Here is an 11502-nt window from a genome sequence, read left to right as displayed (position 1 = left end):
TTTTAAAGGCAAAAGATATTCATTTCTAGCCATAGCTTACACAACCCAGCGTCTAGCCAATGTAAAAAATGAATAAAAAAATATTCTTATTTAATCATGACTACAGTAGCTTGGTTATAATCTCAAAAATAAAGAAAGAAAAAAAAACGAGGCGCTGTCTGAATCTGCGGTCTGCGGCTCGTTCACCCGCAAGGCCGATCTGCTGGTGCAGGCAGACATGTGGGCCCCAGGAGACCCCCGTCTTCCTCCTCTCCGTCGCTGGCCGTTTTCGAACTGCCCCCTTATAAATACCCAAACCTCAGACTGGTCCCCGGAAATCTCCAAGACAGAGCGACCGGGAGCGGAGCGCGGCAGCCGAGAAGAAGAAACTCCACCCCCGCGGCCCGCGGCTGCGACGATCCCGGCCGGGCCCCGATGGAGCTCCTGAGCGGCGGCGCGCTCGCGTGGCAGCAGTACCGCGCGCTGCTCCGCAAGAACGCCACGCTCACCTGGCGCCACCGCCGGTCGGCGGCGCTGCAGCTCTTCTCCTCGCTCGTCTTCATCTTCCTCATCTTCTGCATCGACCGCGCCGTGCGCTCCAGGTTCTCCAGCACCACCGCCTACCGCAACGTGCCGGACCCGGCCGCGCTCGTCGCGCCGCCGATCCCGCCCTGCGAGGACAAGTTCTTCATCAAGTCCCCCTGCTACGACTTCCTCTGGAGCGACGGCGGCAGCGCCCGCGTCAGGGGACTCGTCGACGCCATCCGGAGGAACAACCCCGGCCGGCCCATTCCCGCCGACAAGGTCCTGAATTCCTTCCTTCCTCCCTCCCTCCCTCCTTTTGTTTCCGCGTCAGTTTCGTCAGTTACCGGTCTGGGTTGGGGAAGATTGTGTTTCTTTCTCGATTTTTGCCTTGGAATTGATGTGTGATTTCGCGTGCGGAGTTGGGCTTGCCTGTCTGGGCTTCGGGGGATGTCGTGCTCGCACGTTTGGTGTGACAAATTTGGGGTTTTCTTTTTCTCTATAAGAGCAGGAATTTGGGTTCCGGGTGGGGAAAGATTGGATTTTATTTCAGGGGCGCAGTTCCAGCTCCCTGGGGGACAAAGAAAACCGCGTGATTATTTGGGTGTATGTCAGTTGTCTCTTGAGAGGAAGAATTTTGGGGGCATTTCAGTTAGCGATTTTGATTCAGGGAGCTGCATGAGTTTGGAGAATTTGTTGTTGATAACGGTGGAACCTATGCATACAGTTGGTTTTGGACTTCAAAATAAACTTAATTCAACTTTACTGTATTAATTCTAGTCAGCTGTCCCGGATTGTTTTATCTCCTCAATAATTTTGGAGCAGAGCGGTTGGACGCTTTGACAGTGAACTTATATCATCATTTAGGCGATGTTGACAGTTTTAATATCTGATTTGTGTCCATCAGGCTTTTGGATGGAAGTGGTGGGCACTCACTTCAGAATTTGGATGGTAGAATTTTGTGAACTTTCCAAAGGGTAGTGTGAAAAGGATGCCTAGTTTGTTGCTTATGTGATCTGGGGAACTCTCAGGTCCACACGGAAATTTGGTTGATGTCGTTTCATGTCACTTTCGTGCTCTGGTGTGTATTAAGGCCTTTCCTTGGAAACAAAGATTTTTTTTAGATTATGGAAAGTTCCGGCCTTGATCCTTGGAAACAAAGATGGCGAGGATGCACCTCGGAATGTTAACAAGAATATGTTGGAGAATTTTTAGGGAAGAGTGCATGGTTTGCATCTTCGCATAGTATAAACGATGATATCAATGAACTGGTGTGAGGGTTCTGTAAGTTAGTATATTATTTTAGTGTGAAGCCGTAACGATCAGGAACTTTAACAGCCCTGCTCATTTGGGAGTCCTGGCATTCATGAGTCCGATTCCATAGTATGAATTAGTTTAATTAAATTTGACTGCTATTTTTTTCTTTTATATGCTGAATTAGGTAAAATATGGCATTTGACTTCTCATTATTTAGCGGGTCGTTAATGGGGTTCTTGAGATGGTTTGGACATGTCCAACGAAGGCCTCCTGAGGCGCCGGTGCGTAATGGGGTTCTTGAGCGGGTCGATAATGTAAAGAGGGGTAGAGGTAGACCTAAACTGACGTGGGATGAGTCGGTTAAGAGAGACCTTAAGGATTGGAATATCTCTAAAGAGATAGCTTTGGATAGGAGCGCTTGGAGACTAGCTATCAATGTGCCTGAACCTTGAACTTATTTCTTTCAGGTTTCATCTCTAGCCTACCCCAACTTGCTTGGGAAAAAAGGCTATGTTGTTATTGTTGTTGTTGTTGACTTCTCATTATTTACTGTCAGGTTGTCATTTGATGTCAGCTAGGATTTAGTGGTTACCTTAAAAATATATTACTCTCTCTGAGCCCAGATGTATTGTCTCAACTTGGCTGTCTGGTAGTTCCTAAGTGTAGGCTATCCTAGAATTTCTAGGCATTTTTATCTTTATTTGTGCTTTATCGCCCTTGCCAAATTAGTGACCCACAAAGTCATTTGGTCCACTTTGTTAATCCTTATGTATTAGCTCCAAACAACTTATTTCAAATCGGCGGAGTATGTGCACTAGCCAAAACTTGATCAAGTTTGCAACTTCACTCCAGAATTGATTATTACTCAACAGGTTATCTGATTGATTCCCAGTGATTTCTCAGGTTTTAGGTTTTAGGACTCCGGATGATGTTGATGCTTGGCTGTTTCAAAACCCAATGCGCTGCCCTGGTGCTTTACATTTTCAAGATATAAATGCCACTCAGATAAAGTATGGTATCCAGACAAACTCTACTCCGGTAGCACGGAGAGGAACATATGAAGACCCCACCTTCAAGTTCCAGATACCACTTCAAGTTGCAGCTGAGAGAGAAATGGCAAGGCTTCTTATTGGAGGTATTACTTCTTCCATGCTTCTTTAATGAAATTGGTGCTTCTACATATAATATAAGTCTCATGTTCGGTGACAGCAATTCCTGCTCGTTTGTACTTTTTGAATACTATTTTCTTTCAGATGATTTACTATAGTCTACATAAGTAAATTTTAGTTTCATGTTTGATTCCATTAGTTAATTGTGCTTGGAGAATAAGTCTAAATTTTCATGATTGTAACAGATCCAAATTTTAGCTGGACTGTGGGGTTCAAGGAATTTGCTCACCCAGCCACAGAAACCTTCTCTACCATTGCTCAAGCAGGGCCAACTTTCTTCCTTGCGATCGCAATGTTTGGATTTGTTTTTCAAATCAGTGCCTTGGTGACAGAGAAAGAATTAAAACTTCGCCAGGTTCAAACTTTACCTGCTGTCTGAGGAGAGCATTTCAAAATTTACATTTCTTTCATGCTCTGAGTGACCCAAAGTTTTGACATATTTGCAGGCTATGTCTACCATGGGGCTCTATGAATCAGCCTACTGGTTATCATGGTTTACCTGGGAGGCCCTTCTTACAACAATTTCAGCACTTTTTACTGTGCTATTTGGGATGATGTTCCAGTTTGACTTCTTCCTTAATAATAGCTTTGGAATCCTATTCCTCCTATTCTTCCTGTTCCAACTAAACATGGTAAGTGGTAAGCAGTGTTACATGGACACGGGTGCGGGTGTCGGTGTCCGACTCGGGTGCGGGTGTCCGATTCGTTAGAATTTTCGGGGACACGGCAAATAACACTTGGAATCCGACACGGGTGTCGGAATCCGACACAGGTGCGGGGTATCCGACTCGGCAAAAAAATTAAGACACGGGTGTCCGGGTAACAGGTGGTAAATATTGATCAACATGTTTGTTTTGATTGTGCCCATTTGTAATGCTCAATTTTCCTAAGAACTCATTGCATGGATGGATTTTGTTTTTACATTTTCCTAATTCTTATCATATTTGCAAAGCATATTTTTTTGCTAAATGTCTGCCCTTACATACAAATCCATGATGTTTGCTGCAGCTTAGTTTTGCCTTCATGATATCCACATTCGTAGCAAAGGCAGCATCAGCTACCACTGTTGGATTTGCAATATTCATTATTGGGTTTTTGACTCAGGTAATGCTTTGTTAATCATCATGTTATGAATCCAGTATTTCATTTTATCAGAAAATATGCAAAAACCTTTGTTATTGCCTCCATTTGCAGCTTGTTACCACCTTTGGGTTCCCATATTCGAGTGACTACAAAAAATTGTACCGAACATTGTGGTCTCTCTTTCCTCCTGATGTATTTGCCAAAGCCCTCAACATTCTTGGAAAGGCAACAGCCACTCCTGAAGATAAAGGTATCAGCTGGAATCAGCGCGGGAAGTGCCCATCATCTGAGACGGACTGCGTCATTACTATAGTATGTGCAAAACATTCCTTATTAGATGCTACATCTTTTAGCCACTAGATTTCAAGTTCTTACTGTTCACAAATGTATAACAGGACGATATCTATAAATGGCTCATCTCCACGTTTTTCTTGTGGTTTGTCTTGGCAATCTACTTTGACAACATACTTCCAAATGTAAATGGTGTCCGAAAGTCGGTTTTCTACTTTCTTATGCCATCATACTGGACGGGTAAAGGAGGCAAGATGCAAGGTCAGAAATTCAAGTACTCAATAGCTCTTCACATTGTTTTAATTGTAGTTTCTTATACTAGCCATTAATCTGCATTCCAGAGGGAGGCCTCTTTAGTTTTTTTGGTTCAAGTCGTCCAGCTGATGATGCTAACCCTACTGATGAGGATGTTCTTGCGGAGGAAAACCTAGTAAAGGAGCAAGCTTCAAACAACAAAGTAGATCCTGGTGTTGCAGTTCAAATACATGGTCTGCGGAAGACATATCCAGGAACTTTCAGCATTGGTTGTTGCAAATGCTCAACAGCAAAGCCATTTCATTCTGTCAAAGTAAGTTATCAGTTAGCTTCTGGCATGGACTGCATGCAACTTTCTTGTTTTGATCGGTAATTCATAACCTAAAAAATTCTTCAGGGCTTATGGGTGAACCTTGAGAAGGACCAGTTATTCTGTCTTCTTGGGCCCAATGGAGCTGGTAAAACAACTACAATCAGTTGTCTGACTGGAATCACACCAATTACAGGAGGTGATGGTAAGTATCATTCATTACAGCAGCTTCTGATATATTTTCCCAAAATAACTGCCGAAATGCTAATGGTACAAACTAAACATTTCACAGCATTCATTTATGGTCATTCTGTCCGAAGCACTGCGGGGATGGCAAATATTCGTAGGATGATTGGAGTCTGTCCACAGGTAGTACTGTAGTCATTTTTGTACTCCTGATGCAAGTGCTGATGTATTTAAAAAAGGATGTAAATATTTTTTCTATTATTTTGCAGTTTGATATCCTATGGGATGCATTAACAGCTAAAGAGCACATGGAATTGTTTGCCAGTATCAAGGGATTGCCTCCATCAGCAATCATGTCGGTATGTTTCTTAAGAATTTTTTGACTTGTTCTCTTTAAAATCCATATGGTATCGCATTTTGATTTTTCTATGGTTGATCACCAAACACAGGTAGCAGAGGAATCATTAGCCAAAGTGAAGCTCAGCCAGGTAACCAATGTTAGAGCAGGCAGCTACAGTGGAGGAATGAAGCGCCGCTTAAGTGTTGCGATAGCTCTAATTGGTGACCCAAAATTGGTCTTTCTCGATGAACCAGTAAGGACAAAACAAATTTAGCATTACTTTGATTTTAGACTCCCATTCCACATGTGAACATGGGTATATGACCATGTGTATCTTATGTAGACTACTGGCATGGATCCAATAACAAGGAGGCACGTTTGGGACATCATAGAAGAGGCCAAGAAAGGAAGAGCTATTGTCTTGACCACCCATTCCATGGAGGAGGCTGATATTCTGAGTGACCGGATAGCTATAATGGCAAAGGGGAAACTGCGGTGCATTGGTACATCGATAAGGCTGAAGTCGAAATTTGGAACAGGATACATCGCTAACATCAATTTCTCTGGAAATGGCCACATGCAGAGCCCTAACATCAACAGCAACACCGAGGCCCCAGTTAATCCTAACATAGACGCTGTCAAATGGTTCTTCAAGGAAGTATGTGTCTCATGATTAAACAAGATTGATTTAACATTAGTTCTCTTAGCATCTTGGATATAAATGTCTTCTTTGTTTTGTGCTGACCAGCGGCTTGATGTTGTCCCAAAAGAGGAGAGCAGGACATTCTTGACATTTGTCATCCCCCATCACAAAGAGCCACTTCTGACAGTAAGACACAGAACCCTGATATACATATTTTTTTCTTTTGAAAAGGTAAAGTATGTACTAACACTTCCACAAACAGAGATTCTTCGGGGAATTGCAAGACAGGGAGAGGGAATTTGGAATATCAGATATTCAACTTGGTCTCACAACACTTGAAGAAGTTTTCCTGAACATTGCAAAGCAGGCAGAGCTGGAGAGCTCTACTGCTGAAGGCACCTTGGTGACTCTTAACCTGTCATCAGGAGCAACAATTCAGGTCTGTGCTTTGTAATCCTAAGAGCACTACCACACTTAAGACCTCTTTTTTTTTTTGAAAGAACGGGCACGAGATTGTGCCTATTTCATTGATAGAGGAGGAGGGTACAACCGGCTAGCCGGGAAAAACAAAAGGGTTTACACTCGCAGTATGGTAGACTCTAAAGCCTTTGCTCCTGCTGAAACCCAAGCTGCCGCCTTGCTTTTAATCTTAAGACTCTGAGATGTAGACATATTGTTATCAAGTAGAAATAGTTTTCTTATCTGATTGTGTCAAAAAAAAAAAAACTGGTTATCTGGGAATACGTTAGAATATTGTTTTCTCTTATTTGATTTTGCCTCTTTGACAATGCAGATTCCGAAGGGTGCTCGTTTTGTTGGTATTCCTGGAACTGAGACAGAAGAGTGTCCAAGAGGCGTCATGGTTGAGGTTTACTGGGATCAGGATGAAAATGGATCACTCTGCATTTCTGGTCACTCTGACGAGATGCCAGTGCCAGTCAATGTTGAGCTCAGGAGGCCACCCTCGATCTCTCGTAGGGCCTCCATGGCCCGTGAAGGTCCAGTCGGGTATATCATTGACCCGAGCCAGGTCCCATAAATAGATGAGTCGGGGTGCAGAGTTAGGATTGGTTTTCATGTAAATTATCTTAGGTGTGTCTATATTTGTATTGCTTATGCTAGAACCTAGATTCCTAGAACATCATAACTTTTTATGTAGTGGTAATTAATTGGTAAAGAAGTGGTTGGTGAAATATTCTATAGCATGACACTTACTTTCTGCTGTGCGGACTTGACAGAGATACAATCGAATTACATTTTTACTATTTCCAGCTACGAGTACTTATTGGCTATCTTAATGTTTAACTATCTGAACTTTTGAATTTGTTCGATTAACTTATCAGGCTATTGTCAACCACCACAAGACATTGCTATATTAATAGAATGAAGTCTTGATGGTAAATTAGAATAGTCTGTCAGTAGTGCATGTGTGCACTGTCCTTGGATGGTTTGTCCTCATCACGAATTGTGCTTTTAGCTATTTTCTATTTTGGCTACTTTGCTTAGCTACCAAGCTACCTCTTGGTTGGCTGCCTATATATGACCCCAAACTGCCATCTATTGGGCTTGAGAAATGGAAAACTTGTCATTTGGGCCAACATATATCGGCTATGTTGGATGCTGTCATGCTGATGTGGAAAAACTGCCATGCTACAAGGAGAATTAACTGAAGATTAAAACATGACTAATTCTGATACAACAAAGTTCAGAACGCCAACCGTAGTGCATGCCTCGGGTATGATGTAAATGGCTAAACGAAACACCTGTGTGTAAGTGTGTTACAATTGAGCAGAGGCTATGAATTCATTAAGGAACAGTGGAACACCATAGAAATACTGCACTACAAATGCCAGAATAATTCACATAACACTACAGCAGGAATTCCGAATGACATCCGGCTGAACAGTGAAAAACAAGACCATCTCAAAATTGATTTATGTCTGCTTGAGTAAAACATGGATGGTTATGATGATTCAGAAGAGGAAACAAAAAACTGTGAGAAGGGAAAGCATGTCTTAATCTATGTCAGAATGTATAAACCAAGATAGATAATTTGATGCACACTGAGGAAAAGCCTGTTCAGGCCTCCTAGTAAACTAGCAACAATTTATTCAGAAGCCATGCACACATGTTACTTGCACTATTCTCTATTCATGCACCCAGCTGGAGCTTTGCTTGCAAACTCACGAACATAGGAGACAACATCCTCCAATGTATTATTTTCCAAATGGATTTTTACACCTCTAGAATCAAGTAGATGAAGTTCGATCGATCGGCCTAATTTCTCGGCAGGTAAACAAGCTGACTGATTTTGTCGAACAAACACTGCAAGACGGTCTCAGGGACGTATACTGCTTTCCTTGTGTGCCTCTCTGGATCTACCTTCTCAATTTCGATTTTGATGGGGTTTGGGCCATTTTTATATGTGCGCAAGAGGACTAAATGGATACCAGCGGTGAAAGGTTCGGGGGTTATTCAGCCACTGCCCTTGGTGCTAACGACTAACATGACGAACACAAACTGCAAAGATATGGGTTCGGTTTGGGCTTTGTTTCTCCCAGTCCCAGATGCCTCCAATTCCCAAGCATAATAAGACCTAGCCTTGACAATTGTTAGATACAAAGAGAGGGCAAGAGGGATGATGTGCTGTGTAGCGATGTGTGTGTGGAATACATACTCATTCATCACTCTAAATGAAGGCACAGCCTCTACATAATCTTCTCTATAGACCTAAAGTTGGTGAGATTTTCGAGCCCTCATTGGGCCACGTCATCTCGTTTTCATGGCCATCAGATTTTGATCGGACCGTTTTCGCCAAGCGGACACGGAAGCAGTACAGGCCCGAGGCAAAGCAGGAAGGGTTTTTTTGATCCATACCATTATAATTTGCTAACTTCTGAGATATGCCATTACAATTCACCTATTTTGAAACCTGCCATTACAATTTTTCGTTTCTTTGAATCGTGCCATTTTATACTTCTTTGATGCCCTTGGACCCACTTGCAGACCCCCGTATTTTTGTATGGCCCAAAATACCCCTGTTGCTTCTCTCCCAACACTCACTGATGTGTGGGGCCCACACGTCAGCTTCTTCTTCAACCTTCGGTGCTTCTTCTTCCTGCATCCCCTCCGCTGGCTCCCCTCCGCCGGCGCGCCTCCTCCCCAGCATCCCCCGCCGCCCACACCCCTGCATCCCCCGCCGCCTCACTACCCCGCATCCCGCACCGGACGGGCGAGCTCCGTGGGCGGGCGAGCAGGCCGAGCGGGCGCGGCCCTCCCCTGCTTCGGCCGTGGGCGGAGTGTGTGGCAGCCTGCACGGCGGAGCGCGCGGCGGGCCGGGCACCCCCCTCCCCTGCTCCGGATGGCCCCGCAGCAACGCGGAGGTGCACTAGCGGCGGCGCTCTGAGCGGCGTGGAGGAGTGCTCGGGACGGCCGCGCGGCGTGGCATAGGGCAGATGGTAGCAGCGGCGCGGCGTGGCGCACTACAGACGAGAGCAGCGCTGACCGTGCAGGGCCATGACTGGCGTGCAGGGCAGCGGTGAGCCGAAGTGCAGGGGAACCGCCTCCCCACTCCATGCCCTCCTCTGCTTCCCTAGTTCCTCAGTCGGAGCGGCGGCGGCGAGAGCGGCATGCGGGCGGAGCAGGGGATGCGTGCTCGCCTGGGGGTGCGGCGGCGGTGTGCCCGCGCGAGGGGCGCCGGCGACAGCATGCCCGCGCAAGGCCAAGCGGGGGAGGGGCTCGGCCGGGGGGGGGGGGGAGGGGGCTCTCCCGGCGGGGGAGCATGCCGGCGGCGCTCGTGGCGTGGGGGGCTGCAGAGGGGAGCAGCCCATGGAGAGGAGAAGGTTGAAGGAGGAAGGAGATTGAAGGAGAAGCTGACGTGTGGGCCCTACACGTCAGTGAATGTAGAGAGAAGCAATAGGGGTATTTTGGGCCATACGAAAATACGAGAGTCTGCAAGTGGGTCAATGGGCATCAAAGACGTATAAAATGGCACGATTCAAAGAAACGAAAAATTGTAATGACAGATTTCAAAATAGATGAATTGTAATGGCATATCTTAAAAGTTAGCAAATTGTAATGGCATGGATAAAAAAAACCCAGCAGGAAGGTGACGCCACCGCGCTACCACTCGCCCTCCTCACTCCCCGGCCGTGCCACCCCTCCACTCCCCCTCCCATGCCGCGCCGCCCCGGCCACGACACCCCTTCCTCCTCTCTCCCCGGAGCCGCGGAGCTGTGCGGCGCGGACGGCCGTCGCTGCGGCCAGCTCACGGCTGAGATGAGGCGGGCCGAGCAAGGGCGGACGGCGGCGCGGGGCCTCGCGCGGGCGGCGGCACGGCCTCTAGCCGGCCTGTGCGGCCTCGAGCTCGGCGACGGCGGGGCCATGATGGCGCGGCGGAGGCCCTCGCGGGGCGCGGCGGCAGAGGCCCTCGTGCGGCGAGCGAGGGCCGCCGAGCGCGCTGCGGGCGAGCAGCCGCCCGTCGGGCGGCGGGCGCACTGCGGCCGGCGCGTGGCAGACGCGGCGGCTCGGTCCCCTTCCTCTCTCTCTCTCTGTCTAGCGGCGGGCGGCGGGGCGGTGAGCTGCAGCTCCATCCGGCGGCCTCGACGGCGCGGCAGCGGACCTGCGCGGCGGCGGCAGAGGCTCGACAACTGGCGAAGGGGCAGCGAGGCGGGCGGGAGTTCCAGGCGAGGGGTTCCGGCGGCGAGGATGACCGCGGTAGCAGCGGAGGCAAGCGACTGCGACGGTGCCGATGCCGAGGCGAGCCCTCCGCGTGGCCCCAATCCTCGCCCTGCGTGGCTCCTGCGGGGCGTGGATGGTGAGATCAAAGAAGTGACCCTCGTCTAGCGACGGTAGCGCCGAGGAGGAGGAGGCTGCGCCAGCGTCAGAGTCGGGTCGTGACGCGGGATCGGGTTCGGGGACTGGGAGCTCGGACGGGGACAGGGGCGGAACGGCAATACGGGCTCTGCCGCAGAGGACCATGCCCTCGAAGAGTGAGCTGCCGTCATCCCCGCTGCCCCACACCTCGGCGCCGCCATCCTGGGACACTATCGCCGCCGCCATACTCCTGACCAACAACCGATTGCTACCTTGGTGGATTCGGGACGACGAGGCGGAGTGGACTCAGCAATGGATGGGCGCCGCAATGTCAGGGGCACAGCCAGCAGCTCCAGCCACGGCCTCCTGTTCCTGCGCCATCCCCCTCCAAGGTTACAGTGGCTGTATCCGACCCTGCCTCCACTGCCTGCTAAGTGTTCGACAAAATGCCCAACCAATTCTAACTCGATTTACAGTACCATCTGATAATCACAAATATGCTGCCACTGCACTCCATAAATTACAAGCTCCCATACGTACAGCAAGTTTAAGTTAAGCGTAGCATATCCTTTATATTAAGGTACCTATCTTCTATTCCTATTCTGCAAATAAATGACGTCAACAAAAGTTCATTTTTGAAAGCCTGTTGTAC

The 11502-nt window shown here is 47.8% G+C and overlaps 1 protein-coding gene across 2 annotated transcripts; it reads left to right on the top strand.

Annotated features, from left to right (window-relative positions):
- The first annotated feature begins 276 nt into the window (after positions 1–276).
- On the top strand, positions 277–7302 carry LOC120712250 (ABC transporter A family member 2-like). Of its 2 annotated transcripts, none has more exons than XM_039998001.1 (16): positions 277–783; positions 2662–2893; positions 3113–3282; positions 3374–3559; positions 3936–4031; positions 4122–4322; positions 4406–4562; positions 4643–4869; positions 4954–5071; positions 5159–5235; positions 5322–5411; positions 5502–5645; positions 5736–6050; positions 6141–6221; positions 6298–6474; positions 6829–7302. In XM_039998001.1, the coding sequence occupies exons 1-16, from the start codon at positions 415–417 to the stop codon at positions 7072–7074; spliced, it is 2886 nt and encodes a 961-aa protein (XP_039853935.1). In that variant the 5' UTR covers positions 277–414; the 3' UTR covers positions 7075–7302. The 2 variants fall into 2 exon arrangements, with proteins under 2 accessions (XP_039853935.1, XP_039853936.1); XM_039998002.1 differs by having other exon boundaries at positions 341–783; positions 4406–4550.
- Positions 7303–11502: the final 4200 nt, after the last annotated feature.

The sequence above is a fragment of the Panicum virgatum genome, chromosome 6K, assembly GCF_016808335.1.
Source record: "Panicum virgatum strain AP13 chromosome 6K, P.virgatum_v5, whole genome shotgun sequence".
Classification (NCBI taxonomy): Eukaryota; Viridiplantae; Streptophyta; class Magnoliopsida; order Poales; family Poaceae; genus Panicum; species Panicum virgatum.
The sequence above is the reverse complement of the archived record's forward strand: the minus strand, read 5'-3'. Positions and strand labels throughout refer to the sequence as shown.

Excerpts from the sequence above, each read along its gene's own strand:
- LOC120712250 (XM_039998001.1), top strand. The coding sequence starts at position 415 with ATGGAGCTCCTGAGCGGCGGCGCGCTCGCGTGGCAGCAGTACCGCGCG. Across the intron at positions 2,894-3,112 it reads GGCAAGGCTTCTTATTGGAG|ATCCAAATTTTAGCTGGACT; the intron begins GTATTACTTCTT and ends TGATTGTAACAG. Across the intron at positions 5,072-5,158 it reads ACCAATTACAGGAGGTGATG|CATTCATTTATGGTCATTCT; the intron begins GTAAGTATCATT and ends AACATTTCACAG.